The sequence below is a fragment of the Melanostigma gelatinosum genome, assembly GCF_949748355.1.
Source record: "Melanostigma gelatinosum genome assembly, chromosome: 8".
NCBI classification, from domain to species: domain Eukaryota; kingdom Metazoa; phylum Chordata; class Actinopteri; order Perciformes; family Zoarcidae; genus Melanostigma; species Melanostigma gelatinosum.
In genome coordinates, this window is record NC_136641.1 from 15,395,419 (window position 1) to 15,410,244 (window position 14,826).

Consider the following 14,826-nt stretch of genomic DNA (forward strand, 5'->3'; position numbering starts at 1 on the left):
CCAGAAACACACACGGAGCACAGATTGCTCATTAGACCAACAGGTCGCGCTGGGCCCCGTTATTGCATGCTGGGACTTACACAGTGAAAAGCAGCGTGTGTTTCTCGGCAGCCTGAAGAATAAGTACGACGCTGCACTATGACGCTGCCTCAGTGATTGTTACAAGATTGGTTAACCAGCGAAACTCGATGTTCCAAATCAGCCAGGCATGGCCCCCAGCTATTTAAAACTCAAAACATGTAAATCCATATCACTGCAGCAGAGTCAAAACATCTGTGCCATTTGTATAAGACCATAAAGGAGTTGAATTGTTATCTAACCCCAAAACATAATCACATCCTGAACAGAGCATCAGAGAGGATTTGCAGTAAATGATAAGCAGAAGCCAAAGGGCAGGCAGGGGCATGCAGAGCAGAGGAAATGAAGAAGGGAGGAGGACAATCCTGTTTTCATTGCGACCGCCTCTTTACAACTGTAAACACAGTGAAATACAATACATGATGTGATGAGCGCTAGATACAGCTGGCAACAGTATAAACAATGAAGTAAAAGCTTGGTTCACAGTAATTGCTCCTTACCCTGGTTGGTGCAGTTGGCATGAGTCTCGTCACTGTAGTCTCCACAGTCATTGTCGCCGTCACAGGTCCAGTATTCTGGGATGCAGCGGCCGCTGTTACATTTAAACTGGACACTGGAGCAGGAATGGCTGCAGCCTGCTTCATCACTGTTATCGCCACAGTCATTGTCTGTACATGAGCACACACAATATTTCAATTTGGGTTATTGGGTGGTTTTTGCAGCTTCCCGGAAGGTGAAGAAAGTCTAAGAAGAAGATTACCGTTGTCGCAGCGCCAGTTGATGTTGATGCAGCGGCCATTGGCGCAAGTGAACTGAGTCAGAGGGAAGCAGGTTGGATAGGCTGAAGGGGGGTCAAGAGAGAATATGTAAATAAAAAAAACATAAGATTTGTCGTCTCGCGTGCTAAAAGCAGCAATATAACGGTGCAATTTAAGACTCACCACAGGAGTCTGGTTCATCAGAGCGGTCTCCACAGTCGTCATCCAGGTCACATGTCCAGGAGATGGGGATGCAGCGCCCACTGGCACACGGGTACTGGTTCGGTGGGCATGTACGAGCTGGCGGGGGAATAAGGTGTAAAACAGATAATGGATATAAGAAGTATGCAATATCCCTGACTCAACAGTTAAGCTCGCAATGACTTATCAATGTTAAATAACCTATTTTCCAATATTGTATTGCTACAAAAAGTACTTAAAATAGTTGCGAAACAAAACATACTCACTTTATCCTAATTAAATTACAGACAATTGGTAGTCTCTGACCACAGAAACGACTCTTTTTAAAAGTAACAAACGCCGTGAGCCAAGGTCCATCTCTGTTTTCCAGCACATGATGATCGATGCTGCAGATAAATAGTCCTGGACTGTAAATTCATGCTGGCATCCACCGCACAAAGCGTAACTGAATTAACTCAAAACTAACAGATCCCAAGATGTCCGCTTTACTTGTCTGTCTGCCCAATGCTCTCTCTTCTCACTTACACCATTTGAACGAACTATCGATAACTGTCTCATCATCGAACAGCAAGAATATTTTTGCCAAATCAAATCTCGTATCTTACAAACCAAAAGTTGATGAAAAACTGTAATGCTCTCTGAACTACAAAGACCTTCAGGTTTGTATATACCAGAGCAGGTGGTGTTGGATTCATCTTCATCATTGCCGCAGTCATTGTCGCCATCACACAGCCATCGCAGAGGGATACAGCGATTGTTCTGGCATTTGAATCGGTCAGCTGGGCAGGTGTGCTGGTCTGGTGGAAGAAAACAAAAAAGTATACATTATGGTTAAGTGTCCATACAGGGTTTTGTTATGAACACCAGCTTCTCTTTGTCAATTATTACCAATGAGGAGTTTATGCCTGGAGAAAAAGCACCGCACACAGGAACTTTGTTTCTGAGCTCTCCGCCTTCCTTGTGCGGCCTCTCAGAGCACTTCTAGCTGAAAATATCTGCAGGCACTTGTGTCGTCAATGTGGATGAAGTGCTCCCCAGCCCTTTACCAACATTATTCTGATATTGATGCACAATATAACCTGATAAATAATCCCCTCAACCTTTAAATATGTCACTTTAGATGAAGTATAAAAAAGAGAAGGATATGAGTCTCTAGTTCTCACTATCGCCTGATGAGGAGAAAGCAGGTCAGTGAAATTGCAGTCACATTACGCTGCATAGAAAAAGACAATCTTGGAAACTGTAAGTTCACGCTCTGTCATTTTACGTTCGCCAAGACTCTTAAACTTAATTTTTGTTGATCTGTGTGTTGCTGTGTAACCATGACAATGACGTGGCACACTTACGGCAGAGCTCGGGGGCCTCATCACTGTTGTCCAGACAGTCGTTGTCCCCGTCACACTTCCAGCGCTCTTGGATGCAGCGGTTGTTCTTGCAGGCAAACTCCCCTGGCTGACACTGCGGCGGGGGCACGTAGGAGGGGTTGGCTGGAGATGAGATCAGGGGTAGAAGGAGACAGATGGGCCATTGAGACAAGGGATAAGCACGAAACAAAACAAAGCCTTTTGGATCCTAGGTCAGCTTTCATCAGCAATAGTTCATAGTTGCAAAAATATTGGTTTTTTTTAACTTCTCGCTAGATTTGGCAAAGATCGTGTATACTATAGTATAGCTTACAAATGGAAAGTACAGCCTAGATTCTTTTACAGTCTCAACTCCTGCTGAATAATGAATTTTCCTTCCACAATGATATTTGGTGAAACCTTTCTACTGGTTGGGCTCCTAAGTACCTTTGCAGGTGACATTATCGCCATCTAGGATTTGATCGTTGGCACAGCCACAGGACCTGCCGTCAGGAACAGCAAGGCACAGACTGCTACAGCCACCGTTGTTAACTCGACACGCATTGGAGCCTACGAGAAAAGACAAACCAAGCAGAAAGTAAGACTTCTATCATTTGATCTATTTATAAGCAAGTCGTGACGTGAAGATGAATGAGTAGCGGACATATACCTTGCTGCTGGTGTGCATCATACACTCTGATCTCAAAGATGGGTGGCCTCTCGTTGCGAAGTAGGGTGACTGTCTTAGTGACCTGGTCCAGTTTGTAAATGCTGCCGCCCCGGTACTCATTCCAAAAAAGAAATTGTTTGTAATGGCATAAGCCGAAGGCATGGTTAAGCTCCTGCCCCTCATACACCACCTGTTAAATCAGGAACGAGATAGGGGTTGGCTCTTCAAATATTACCCGCTTTCCAACAAACTGATTACTTTGATTTTCTGACCAAAATGTTGTTGTCGTTATAAGACTTTGGAGTAATATCTCTTTTATTGTTAGTAAATACACAAATATCTAGTCTAAATATATTCTCTGAGCATTACTAACCTTTCGCTCAGTGTTGTTGAGGTAAACCAACTCAATGCGGTCGTAGTAAGCATCCACCCAGTACAGGATGCCCTGGGGAATGTCCAGACTCAAGCCATTAGGCCACAGCACTGTCTTGCTGGTCAGGAACACTTGGTGATGAGAACCATCCATCCAAGCTTTCTTGATCTTCCCTCTGTTGCTCTCTGTGGGGTCCTCCTCCCAGTCAGTCCAGTACATCCACCTGGGAGCCGAGAAGAGGTATCATCACGTTCAAAAGCCGTGCGAGATAAGGCATTTCCGTGACGGCTGCAGCCGTCAAAATGTTTTACACTTTTTAGTTTTGAGAGATCCTTTGAAAGATCGTTCCACGAAGAAAGAACAAAACAGGAAGTATCCAAAAATGCCTTGAAAAATCTTCTGCTCCCACACACACTCCCACCAATGCAACGAATGCTTTAACAAACATTGCCTTCAGACTACCCTCTCCCAACACACTCGAAGTACTCACACACAAGTTGAATGCTGCTTCACTCAAACATTACAACTGGATAAATAACTTGAACATAGCATTTATGAGCAATAAATAACCATTAAAATAACAATGCCCTCTCCTCCAGTGTCTCACCCGTTCTGTGGGTCCACCACAATTGCACGAGGGTGGCTCATCTTGCCCTCAATGAGAGTCTTGCGGGTCTGAGAAGCCTTCTCCAGCCTGGCGACGCTAATAGTCTTCTTAGGCCCATCATCTGTCCAGTAGAGATTGCCTCCCATCCAGTCTACGGCTATCCCCTCTACCGTGTGAATTCCTGAGATAAGCAAAAGAAGTCGGTGTGAAAAAGACATTAGTGGCTGGCCAATTAACTTGACGGAATTATTTTCCTCCTTAAGTTCCTGGATTTTGATAAAGCAAAACTATATCCCAAAATCCTGTGCAAAGCAAATCATTTTATTCTTACCTTCCTTTAGTATGGTGTCTCTCTCTGTGCCATCTATTTTCTGTCGGCCAATAATGTAGTTGGTGGCATCAGCAAAGTAGATGAATTCACTGGCGGCGTGGAAATCCAGAGCCCGTGGGTTCATTAGGTTCTCAATGGGAATCATGTATTCATCAGGCACCTTGGCGTTCATGTCCATGCCCCTGATGATTCCAGGACGACCCTTACCGTACACCAAGAACAGCTCGTGGTCTGGTTCTGCAGGGGAAGAAAAAAAATTATATATTCTCAATGAATAACAGTAAGGCCAACGATTTTGTAAGCACCATTACTTCATTGCCATCATCATTCATCACTGGTGTAACTAATGGGACGGGGTTCATTTTTGTCAAAAATACATTTTCCCCTCAGTCTTGATACTCACTCTTGCAGGACTTTCCATCGCTGCCGAGGCTGAATCCAGAGCGACAACGACATGTACGGGTTTTGTGACTGTTGCTCAGCAGACATATGTCGGAGCAACTTCCAGCCTTCCCAAACTGATCCACGGCACACGCATGGCTGCGCACTAGGCCAGGAGAGAAGGGCACAAAACCAACAGTCATGCAATGGTGACTGCTTTCAATGGACATGGATCAGTTAGCAGTCAAGACAGAGTGCCTTCTTGAATGAGTACCTTGAGGTTGGCGCCTTTGGTGGTACACGTGCAGTGCAGCTCCCCTGTCTACTCGCGTCACCACCTGGAAGTCGGAGCTGTTGAAGCGGTTCACTCGGATCACACTGGTCTTGGGGTTGAGGTTGCCTTCGTCTGAGTTGGTGGCATACAGGTAGTTCTCAAACACAGTCAGCCCGTACAGGTGCTCAATCTGAAATGCAGTGAGACAATAAAGCAGCAAAATCAAAAAAGTTGTTTTTGAGCTTGCAACTGAAAATGCTGATGTCCACAGTAAAACAGCTCATGGTGCATGACTAATGGCTTTTGTGAGAATATTTGTGTGCACATTTCGATCTTGAACGCTGTAATTTATGCATAGTTAAAGATCCATGACAAATTACTCATCAGTATAAAACAAATGTTGACAGGTTCTAAGAATGTGAAGAAATCTCTGACAGATAGACAGAGAGATATAAAGAGAGAGTTAGTTTGAACTTGGCACAGGGTAGCACAATGGCTCCACTTTCCATCGGCTGTTAAACAGAGATAGGTTTTTACTTTTAGAAGGGTTTATTCTGTGCAGTCTCCTCTGTTGTCGGCATCATATTACCTTCCCCATACGCTGCAGCCCTGATTTCATTAAGATCATTACTCTACTTAAAGTTTGAGCCAAGCTTCGCTAGGGCCAGACTAATCTGTTTAGAGAGGCACTAGCCAGGAAAATCACACACTCTTTAAGTAATATCAATCAAGGCGATAAAAAAAAGGTCTTATTCCCAGGAGAGGAGGGCTCTCTTTGCCTTGACAAACAGGAGACAACTGGGAACCAGTACTGCCTCTAAAAGATGATGATATTAAATCAATGATGTCACAGATTTGGAAAACAGATGTTTTGTTTTATTGAAGGGAAGTCTGAAAAGTAAGTTGGGACTCTGGGCTATTGCTGTTTGGTTCAAGAAGAAGGCGGAACAATCTGAAATCTATTTTCTTGAGTGCATTTCTATGTAACGTTTGGGTGTAGTTGGTATTTTTTGTGTGCACGTCCATCCAACCATCCTTCAAGCCTCACCAGCAGGCCCTGGATAATGGTGTGTCGGTCTTTGCCCTCGTAGTCGACCACTTCGATGTAGTCCAGGTAGGCGTCAGCCCAGTACACCAACCGGTTGACCAGGTCCAGTGTGATACCATGGGGGAAGACGATCTTGCTGTCCACCAGCTTAGTGCGGTTCTGGCCATCCATGTCACAGCGCTCCACCCTCGGCGTAGACCCATAGTCTGTGAAGAACACTTTGCTGTAGCAGACAAAGAGGAGCATGGCAAGGTGAAAGAAAAGGGAATTTCATTAACAAGAGGAAGTTATAACTTTGGATGACTGCTCTTTGACTTCATTTATCAATGACACCATTAACCACAACTCAGCTCTCTGTATTAGTCACTATAATGGAATAAATAAGAATAGAGAAGTGATACTTAAGAAAAGGGACCTTTGGCAGGATCAGGGAAAACAAAACAGCAAACATGCAAGTGTTTCCATCTGGAGGAAGTGCTTTGATTTTTGACCGCCTGCCTGGTCAGCGTGTCGTCTGATCATAAGACATAATTTTCCTCTGAAGTGTTGCTAAAACGGTACTGAGGGTGATGTTAAGTCAAGAAGAGTGGAGGGAAGTACAGACCCCATAGCCGGGTCCAAGGCGATGCCTTTAGGGTTGTACAGCTCTTGGTCCAGAAGGGTCACGCATGTCTGGCCATTCTTGTTGCAGACAAACACCCGGTCGTCCACGTCATCCACAAAGTAGAAGTTTCCGGTCAGCCAGTCGATAGCCATCTGTTCCACATCTGAGGGATGCAGCGAAGAGAAGAGGAGTCATAAGTATTACAAAAGCAGAGCCTCGTGAGAGTACAGTCATGTAATTCTTGGTCATACACCAGCCTCATTGCAAAACCTCTCACTTTATGATGCCATGACCCTCTCAAAAAAACAAAATAACAGTGCTGAATTAATGAGCCTCCGTCATCTTCCTGCACTGCTGGGTCCAAGAGGTTGTCTATTACCAGCACTCCACTTGTCTTTGATTAAGACAAGCAGGGCATGGGGGGAAGGAAAGAAACACAAAAAGTGACAGATAAGAGCAAGAGGTCGCCTGCACTTTCTAAGCCGAACTCCTTTCAGTGGACAAGAGCAATAACACAGAACTTCTGTAAGGACCTCAGGACTTTACTTGGGTGAATTTGAGGATACACTGTCTAAAATGTACAAGTATGCATGGCTCACTTATTATAAATACTAAAGAAGACTTTGACTATGAAGAGAAAGTCAGTCAAAGCAGTTTTACGAGCCCAGTGTGCCTGCATATAGGAGCCACATAAACTAACCGACATCACAACACACTGGAGGAATTAGGATAAAGCCTCGCAGAATGGTCAAACACAGAAAAATAACAACTAAAGCCCCATTCAGACTGGAATGAAAGAACCCCTACAGCCACTAACATCTGGCTTTTGTTTTTAGCGGGAAAGGGAACAATCGACATTCATTGCCAGGACAAATGACTCTGCAGTAATCAGAAGTATTTATCGGTGATGGAAAAACGACTCTCGGGTGGACGCGTTCATTTATGCCCCCTTCTGGCACTTTCTTTGTCATCACAGCAACAAATTATGTCCATCTCTGTTCAAGCAGCGCCTGAACATTGTCCCAAATTAGTTGGCACCGAGTTTGAAGAGAGACTGAATAAGTAGCAGCTATGAAAGAGACGTAACCATCGTAATATATTTCACTGGCCTGCCTGCTGCCGTCTACTGATTACAAACCCTGTTTTCCGACGTGTTGAACATGACACACCAGAAACAAACAGAGAGACATACACCCTATTTTATCCCCGGGCGCCTGTCATTGGCAGCCCACTTCTCCCTATATACAGGGATGGGTCAAATGCAGAGAAAAATTTCCCCCTTAAAGGGATCAAGATAGTATGAATTCTATTCTATTGGCAATGGGAAAGGAGTCCATCTGCTGTTTTAGAAGGTTTTCCCACATTTAAAACACTTGCATGCATATACGTGTGCGCTAATCTTTGTGGAAATAAAGGTGTAAGAGATTACAAGTAACATACATACAGTATGTTTGACTAATTAGAGGAGAAAAACACACTTCTTGTTAAAGTGAGAAGAGCGTTAATACTCCTTGGCATGAATTCTGCATGATGAACACATTTCTTCTAGGGATATTCATTTGCATGGTGTGAAGTTCATCACACACACACACACAAGAAAAAAAAGGTTTTGCCACGGCAGCACAGACACAAGACACATGAAGCTCTGTCAATTTAGAGATAAACTTGAAGACAAGTCAAAGTGACCCAAAATACTGTTGCAACACAGGACAAAGAAACTTGACATTTTGTAACTCCATGGCAAGTCAACCTATAAAGAGGAAGCTTTGCAGATGGGGACCTTTACTTCAGACAGCTACCCCCAGCATTAGGGAGGGTTGGTGTTGAAGTGTTGAGTAAGCACTGGAAACATTTCTCCCTCTGAGATCCTCTGTCCTGTATGTGACTGGGTGCAGAAGTCCCAGACCACAGGGAGACCCAGCTGTGTGTGTGTGTGTGTGTGTGTGGGGGGGGGGGCTTGAAGATACATTCAGCCTTATGTTTTAACAGCTGCCACCACTTTCTTTCAAAGCAGAACACTGTATACACACATACACATCACACAGGCTCGCTACTCACACATGTAGTATCAAAGTGACCACACGTGTCTCTCAAGTTATTTTTAAGCAACAACTTTGATGTTGGGGTACACAAATGGGGTCTTACACCATTGACTGTGAGCCCTCAGTCAGCCCGTCCCAGAGCTTTGACAATTCAATAAGAAAACATCTGCACTAGAGCCCCCCCCCCCCCCCAACAATGACAAGCATGTTGCTCAAAGACAGAGCCAACGCAAGCTCCACAACAGAGCATACACACATCTGGGCCTAATGTAGAAACCCCCACCATACCTACCAAACATACACAGAGCTTCAAAAGGCCTGCCCCACATGGGACTTACAGTATGCCTGTTGCTATAATATAAGCAGAGCTGAGGAAAGAATGGGAAATCGGAAGGATGGGGTCGTGGCAGTGGTCAGGAAAGACAGAAAGACAGTGATGTGAAATATATCTATATCAAAACATTAAACGTTCTGGTGCACCTCCACACTGGAAAAAATGTATTGAAAGTCTGCAGAGATTGTAGAGCGGTAACTAGTAAAAAAAATAAAAATAAAAAATCATGGTCAACAGAACAGAGGGAGGGAGTAGATGTTTCATAAACATCAGAACCTAGATTCTGGCAACGGGGGAAGTTTATCATAGAGTTGAGAAGGACAGTGATACTCCCATTGGTATCAAATCTAAAACCACACTTCTTTGAAGAAATCCAGCTGGAAGCCTGGCTGCACAAGGCATTGATTAGACTCAGACAGAGGAGAGGAGCCAGTTGCGCAACACAGTGAATACTGTGTTGCGTAACAGCCGACAACTAGTGGACCCCCTTAGCTAGAGAGCCAGCCAGTCTGTTGACGTTCTTACTCATTCAGATTTCGGTAAGTGGAAAGTTTGATGGGAAACTGAATGAACCCACCCTTTTCTTCTCATCCAATCACCCTGCCCTCACAACCCCATTTCACTTCCTGCCCTCAACACCTACGAGCACACACTACTCTGAGGAAACGTTTCACAAACTGAGGGGGTCTTACTGGCAACAACAAACATGCTTTCTGTCCAAAAAGCAAACTGTATTGACTTATAGGGCCAAAGCCTATTTAGTTATTTAAACTAGTCATTCAGAAATAGCACAACAAACTTTGTACATGACTGTTTTTAGTATTTGCATGTCAGTGCAAGTATTCCCATATGTACATGGGCATAGCAGAGGGAATCATCATCGTGCTGCTTCCATAATACTTCCTGTTCCAAGAGAATCCCATTCATCTGTGCAAAAACCCCTTTTGACCTCTCAAGAGTTCAGCGATTATGATTCCCCATAACATCCGAGATATTGCCTCCAGTCAAGACGCTAGAATTCTTAACAATGATGGTATTGGCAAATCCCCATCTGCTACAGGTGAAAAAGAGAAGTTATTGAAGTTATTGGCTTGAAAGGAAGACATGATGACAGGGGTCGCGTCACAAAAGTCCCAAAAAAAACGAGGACAAGAATTGGTGTGTAAAGATGGAGTTCTTTAGTTAGAATAGACATGTGCTCTTTGGATGTAGATAACAGCTGAGAGAATAATGCAGTATATTGGAAGCCTTTGTGTAAACAAGATGCACATTAATATAGGGGACCTTTAGAAACTTGTAATAATGGCGGAGGTTCTTTGTGATCTTCATCCTGTAAGAATCTTAGTTACTGCAAATTACCAACCATGCTTTAACAAACAGAGGTCATGTGATAATATTAGTGCTGTGCAAATCAGCATCTCTGTGATTTTGGATTGAATTTCCTTTTTGCAAGGTTTGTTTGTATTCTCCGCTCCTGTTTTCTACCTCGAAAAAAAACAACTGAAGAACAAAGGCTAGAAAGAAGGAGGAAGGAGGTCGATAGGCAAAGGGACGTGGGGAGAAAGGCTGGTCCCTGCTGTGGAGTTCCGCTCGGAGGGTGGAGAGGATGGGACCGGGAGGCTCTGCTCCCCTTTTATCTCCCCAGTCAGACACTCACACATGTAGACAGAGCAGGCCACATCTGGAACCCTCGTCTACTTATCTGCCCTGCTCTCTCAGGCTCCCGGAGGCTATAAATCACCCCGTTTGTGAACCCTGCAACCTCCCCCCGCCTTCATCCATATCCATTCAAGGCCAATCCCCTGGTCTGTCCACCATACTTTTAAGAGTGCACCTGAGCCCTGCTCATTATAAAACACTGAATAGCGCTAACAAAGAGTTCCCGTTGACATCATTTATATGATCAGAATTAGCTTTGAAAGGCAAATGAACCAAAAAGGACACACAGGTTAAGCTCAGCTAACACTTAAAGCAAAAGACCAAAAGAAACTATACAGCACATGCTACAAATGACTTTTTGACTCAGCTGAGATCCATAAAATGAACAGAGGGGTTTTTGCACCCTTATCTCAGCTGAAAGCCCAGACTGATGCAACATCAAATGGGGAGTCAGCCAAAGTGCAAAGAGAGCCTCTCGCCCGTTTGTCTTTTTTGCTCCCTGAGTGACTGAGGACAGTCAAAATCGACCAACAGACATGACTGGACACACACAGTCAGGATTTTCCACAGTGTGTTATAGTTATGGTGGGCCACCTAACCTCAAATTAAGACTGCCTCCACTAACATCTTAATACACTTTTATGAAATAAAACAAAACTAAAATAGAGAAATGCTATGGGCATTACTGGGCATATGTGGGGCCGGCGTTAACAGGAAGTAGGTTGGTTGCTTACAGAAAATACAGTATTATTGTACTCTTTTATAATAAAAGGTCATGCTTGATACATCTTCTAATATTTCCAAAACTCGCACTCAAACGGACAATTTCTGTGGAAGAAAAAATATTTTATGAAGTTTACGTTTTTAAGTTTTATTTTTTTTTTAAACTAAGTTACAAGGCTGCAGGTCTTGCTGTGTCTCTCTCTCACACACATCAAATTTACTTTAAAAATAAACACTTACAAATCAAAAATGAACTCTATGATGGGGCAAGAAATTTGGTGAACACACGTCTCTCACTCGTTTCGCCCAGTAGTTAGGACACAGTTCACTTCGGCTTTCTCATTGTGTGAGCGCTGCAGAGCCATTTCCTAAATTTAATAGAAACCCATTCTCATGATTGTCTTTTTCGAAAGAGTCTTTCCGACTCCCAGATTATGATGAAATTGAAATGCCAGTTTTAATGAACAAAAGTTAATGCAGCATCAAAGGAAGACAAAAGATCAACAATTAAATGGAATACAATAAGCAACTGCGCATCTAAGTTTAATTTAGATGCTGTCTTTTATTTACAGATCGACTTAGGGTTAAACAGAAGCTTTGCATATTCTACACATGTACAGAAGTGGCACAGCACATAGACAGAGTATGTGCACAGCAACAGACAAAATCTCAAATCATAAAAGGGAATATGTCACCAAGTAATGGGTGCATAAGTCAAAGGTATTTGGGTCGATGAATATATGTGTGTGTGTGCGTGTGCGTGTGTGTGCGCGCGCACGCGTCTGAGCGACAACTATGAATATGTTGACCTGACTGGACAGACTGGAATGTAGGGGCTGTTCAGGCTGACATAACCCAACGGAGGAATGTAAATACCATCTGCATGACCACTCTCAGATACACGCACACACACACACACACACACCACCAAGGTACAGCAAATCACTACCTTCTCTCTCTCCCTCTCATTTTATCATTCCCTTGTCTCTTTTGTGTCAACCTTTCTCTCGGGGTCCCTGTACAATTCCACCTGTCGCCCCCCATTTACCTCTCAGACCACTTAACGGAGCAGCGGACAAAATAAAAAGGAGGCAACACAATGAGGGCGAGTTGGGATACGGGCAACTGATGAGAGTGCAGTGAATCAACTGGAAAACCCCCATTGTAGGATGCTGGGGTTCGCTGAGCCTCGGCTCTGCCCCAGCTGTCAGCAGTTGCACAAGCTTCATTTGAAGTGGATAGGAGCCAAGGCACTTCTAACCATGTCGCAGGTTTGGCTCTACACACCCGCCTTTCTCCACTTGTTTTCTTCGTGTCTGCCGTTAGATGCCCGAGGCCAATTCTCAAGGGAACGCTTCCCACACGCACAAACATATGCACACACGCACAGACCCACACCCGAGCTTTTATGTTTTGTCTACATTTCTGCCCCCATTATTACCCCAGTAACGGCTCCGTCAGCCAGGCGAATAAACACAAACCTTGTCAGGCTCGTAATCAGAGATAAATCATGTCAGCATTATATCAGCAAGCCTGTCAGAGGGAAGTGTTCACATGCTACTCATGTCTGGGTAATGGCCAAGAGACGAGAGCCCGGGAGTAATGTCGATGCCTATGGCTTTGAGGACATTACCTCCACAGGCAAGACATGGTAAAGTTGTCATTGTTTACCTGTTAAGGTCGAAATAATATCCCCCTTCATGTGCTATATATCTACAACACCTTCCAGGACAAAATGGACAGTAATCGGGACGACTTGTGAAGGCAGAAAGGACTTCTATGGGAAAACCTACTGCCAAATGTCATAGTATCAAAAATCAATGACCCGCTTTGGGATGCAACCGACTGAATTCAAATGCATTAAACAAGAGCAGGAATGTAATTCCAGGCTTTCGGAATAGCCATGCGCAGTCAGTGCATCAACTAGTCTACACAGTAGGTTACGGTATGCTTGTCAAGAAATGTGCAAATGAATACCTGAAGGCATGCTGTCAGCCTTATACGCATCATATCATTATAAATGAGCGACATATACATATTGCCTCTGCAGGATGATTTAATGGTGTGTCAGGATGCCCCTGTTCAAAGACAAACCCTTTGAAAAATAATGCTGGACTCAGCATTTCTACTTTAATGCCGGTATGAGCGGCTTTCAGAGAGAAGGCTGTATTGCTTGACATTTGTCTGAGCTAGCAGATGTAAAGTTCACCATTTGATTCCTGAGGCAAAGTACTGCAATTTCACACTGGGTGAGCTGACAACTTACTTGCGTGCTCTTATGCGAGGAATTAATTTCTCTTTCACAACTAAACTGTCATGCCCTCAAACTACCCCACAGCATTTTTCTGTGTCAGCAGAAAATACCGTTTCTAGAATCAAAAGCTTTCGGTTCCAGTCATTTTCGTCAGTTAAACTACTACTCACGGTGCAGGCTGAGGGAGATGTTGATGGTGCGGATGTTAGTGACAGTCTTGAGGTCAGGGATTCTGGCGCACTTCAGCTGGGTGGCAGCGGGGGTGTCACCCACATCGATCCAGCAGACGGTCTCCTCGGCATAGATGAAGTCCATAGCCATGGTCTGCTTGGTGGCGATGGAGGGCAGCCGGGACGTAGAGCCGCTCAGGGAGGTGCAGCGGATGTCATGGAGGTTAGCAATCAACAGCATAGGCAGACGATCCACTGGCTCTGGGGAGGGGGACAGGGGAATAGACAGGGAGAGCAAGCAGAGGATAAAATGGGGACGAGGGGGCATAAGGGGAAGAGATATGAGGAGAAGTCAAAGGTCAATACATCTCTTTTTTTGGTTTGAAATTAACTGCATCCTTCTTCCATGTTTTGCATTTTTTTGTGTTTTCTCACCATTTTTGGCTTTGCAGGAGCGGTTGTCAGGCTGCAGCAGGTAGCCCTCCACACAGCTGCAGGTGTAGGAGCCCTCGGCGTTTGTGCACGTCTGACTGCACATCCCGTACACATTGCACTCATTGAAATCTAAAAGGAAAATAACGAAAATATCAGTCAGCAAGCAGATAGTCAGAGTAATCTGATGGATTTTATGAATTTTACTTTGGCCAAGCTAGAACAAATCTGCCAAATCACGCACTCACCTTTACACGTCTTTCCATCTGCAGCAACCTCATAGCCGTTGCTACAGAAGCACAGAGGCCCATCATGAGTCACAGCACAGTGAAACTGGCACCCATGGGAGGCACAGCCTGGTGCTCCCTCTGAAGCAGAGAAAAACAGAGATAAATAAATATTAATACTGTAGACGCTAACATGGAAGGGGGGCCAGCATACATATCAAAAGTTTGTAGAGGGCAAATAAATTCTGGACAATGGAGGCTAATTGAAGGCTGTTTAAGTAATTTCATCCTTGATCACGTTGATGTGCAGATCTGCT

The 14,826-nt window shown here is 44.3% G+C and overlaps 2 protein-coding genes across 2 annotated transcripts in view; both read right to left on the reverse strand.

Moving 5' to 3' along the window:
- The window catches only part of LOC306780961 (low-density lipoprotein receptor-related protein 1-like), a 48,434-nt gene extending 34,430 nt beyond the window's left edge, over window positions 1–14,004 (reverse strand). The window contains exons 1-15 of the mRNA XM_079273526.1: window positions 13,851–14,004; window positions 6,669–6,831; window positions 6,065–6,287; window positions 5,017–5,206; window positions 4,765–4,908; window positions 4,362–4,598; window positions 4,031–4,211; window positions 3,424–3,646; window positions 3,051–3,240; window positions 2,828–2,950; window positions 2,384–2,524; window positions 1,709–1,834; window positions 1,020–1,136; window positions 839–919; window positions 579–746 (exon numbers count right to left, since the gene is read on the reverse strand). Coding sequence (XP_079129652.1) covers window positions 579–746; window positions 839–919; window positions 1,020–1,136; window positions 1,709–1,834; window positions 2,384–2,524; window positions 2,828–2,950; window positions 3,051–3,240; window positions 3,424–3,646; window positions 4,031–4,211; window positions 4,362–4,598; window positions 4,765–4,908; window positions 5,017–5,206; window positions 6,065–6,287; window positions 6,669–6,831; window positions 13,851–14,001 — 2,458 coding nt within the window. The 5' untranslated portion in view covers window positions 14,002–14,004. The remainder of the gene's footprint in view (window positions 1–578; window positions 747–838; window positions 920–1,019; window positions 1,137–1,708; window positions 1,835–2,383; window positions 2,525–2,827; window positions 2,951–3,050; window positions 3,241–3,423; window positions 3,647–4,030; window positions 4,212–4,361; window positions 4,599–4,764; window positions 4,909–5,016; window positions 5,207–6,064; window positions 6,288–6,668; window positions 6,832–13,850) is intronic.
- Window positions 14,005–14,074: 70 nt separating this feature from the next.
- The window catches only part of LOC306780688 (low-density lipoprotein receptor-related protein 1-like), a gene marked incomplete at its 3' end in the record, with an annotated part of 31,589 nt that continues 30,837 nt past the window's right edge, over window positions 14,075–14,826 (reverse strand). The window contains exons 4-6 of the mRNA XM_079273124.1: window positions 14,531–14,650; window positions 14,286–14,414; window positions 14,075–14,109 (exon numbers count right to left, since the gene is read on the reverse strand). Coding sequence (XP_079129250.1) covers window positions 14,075–14,109; window positions 14,286–14,414; window positions 14,531–14,650 — 284 coding nt within the window. The remainder of the gene's footprint in view (window positions 14,110–14,285; window positions 14,415–14,530; window positions 14,651–14,826) is intronic.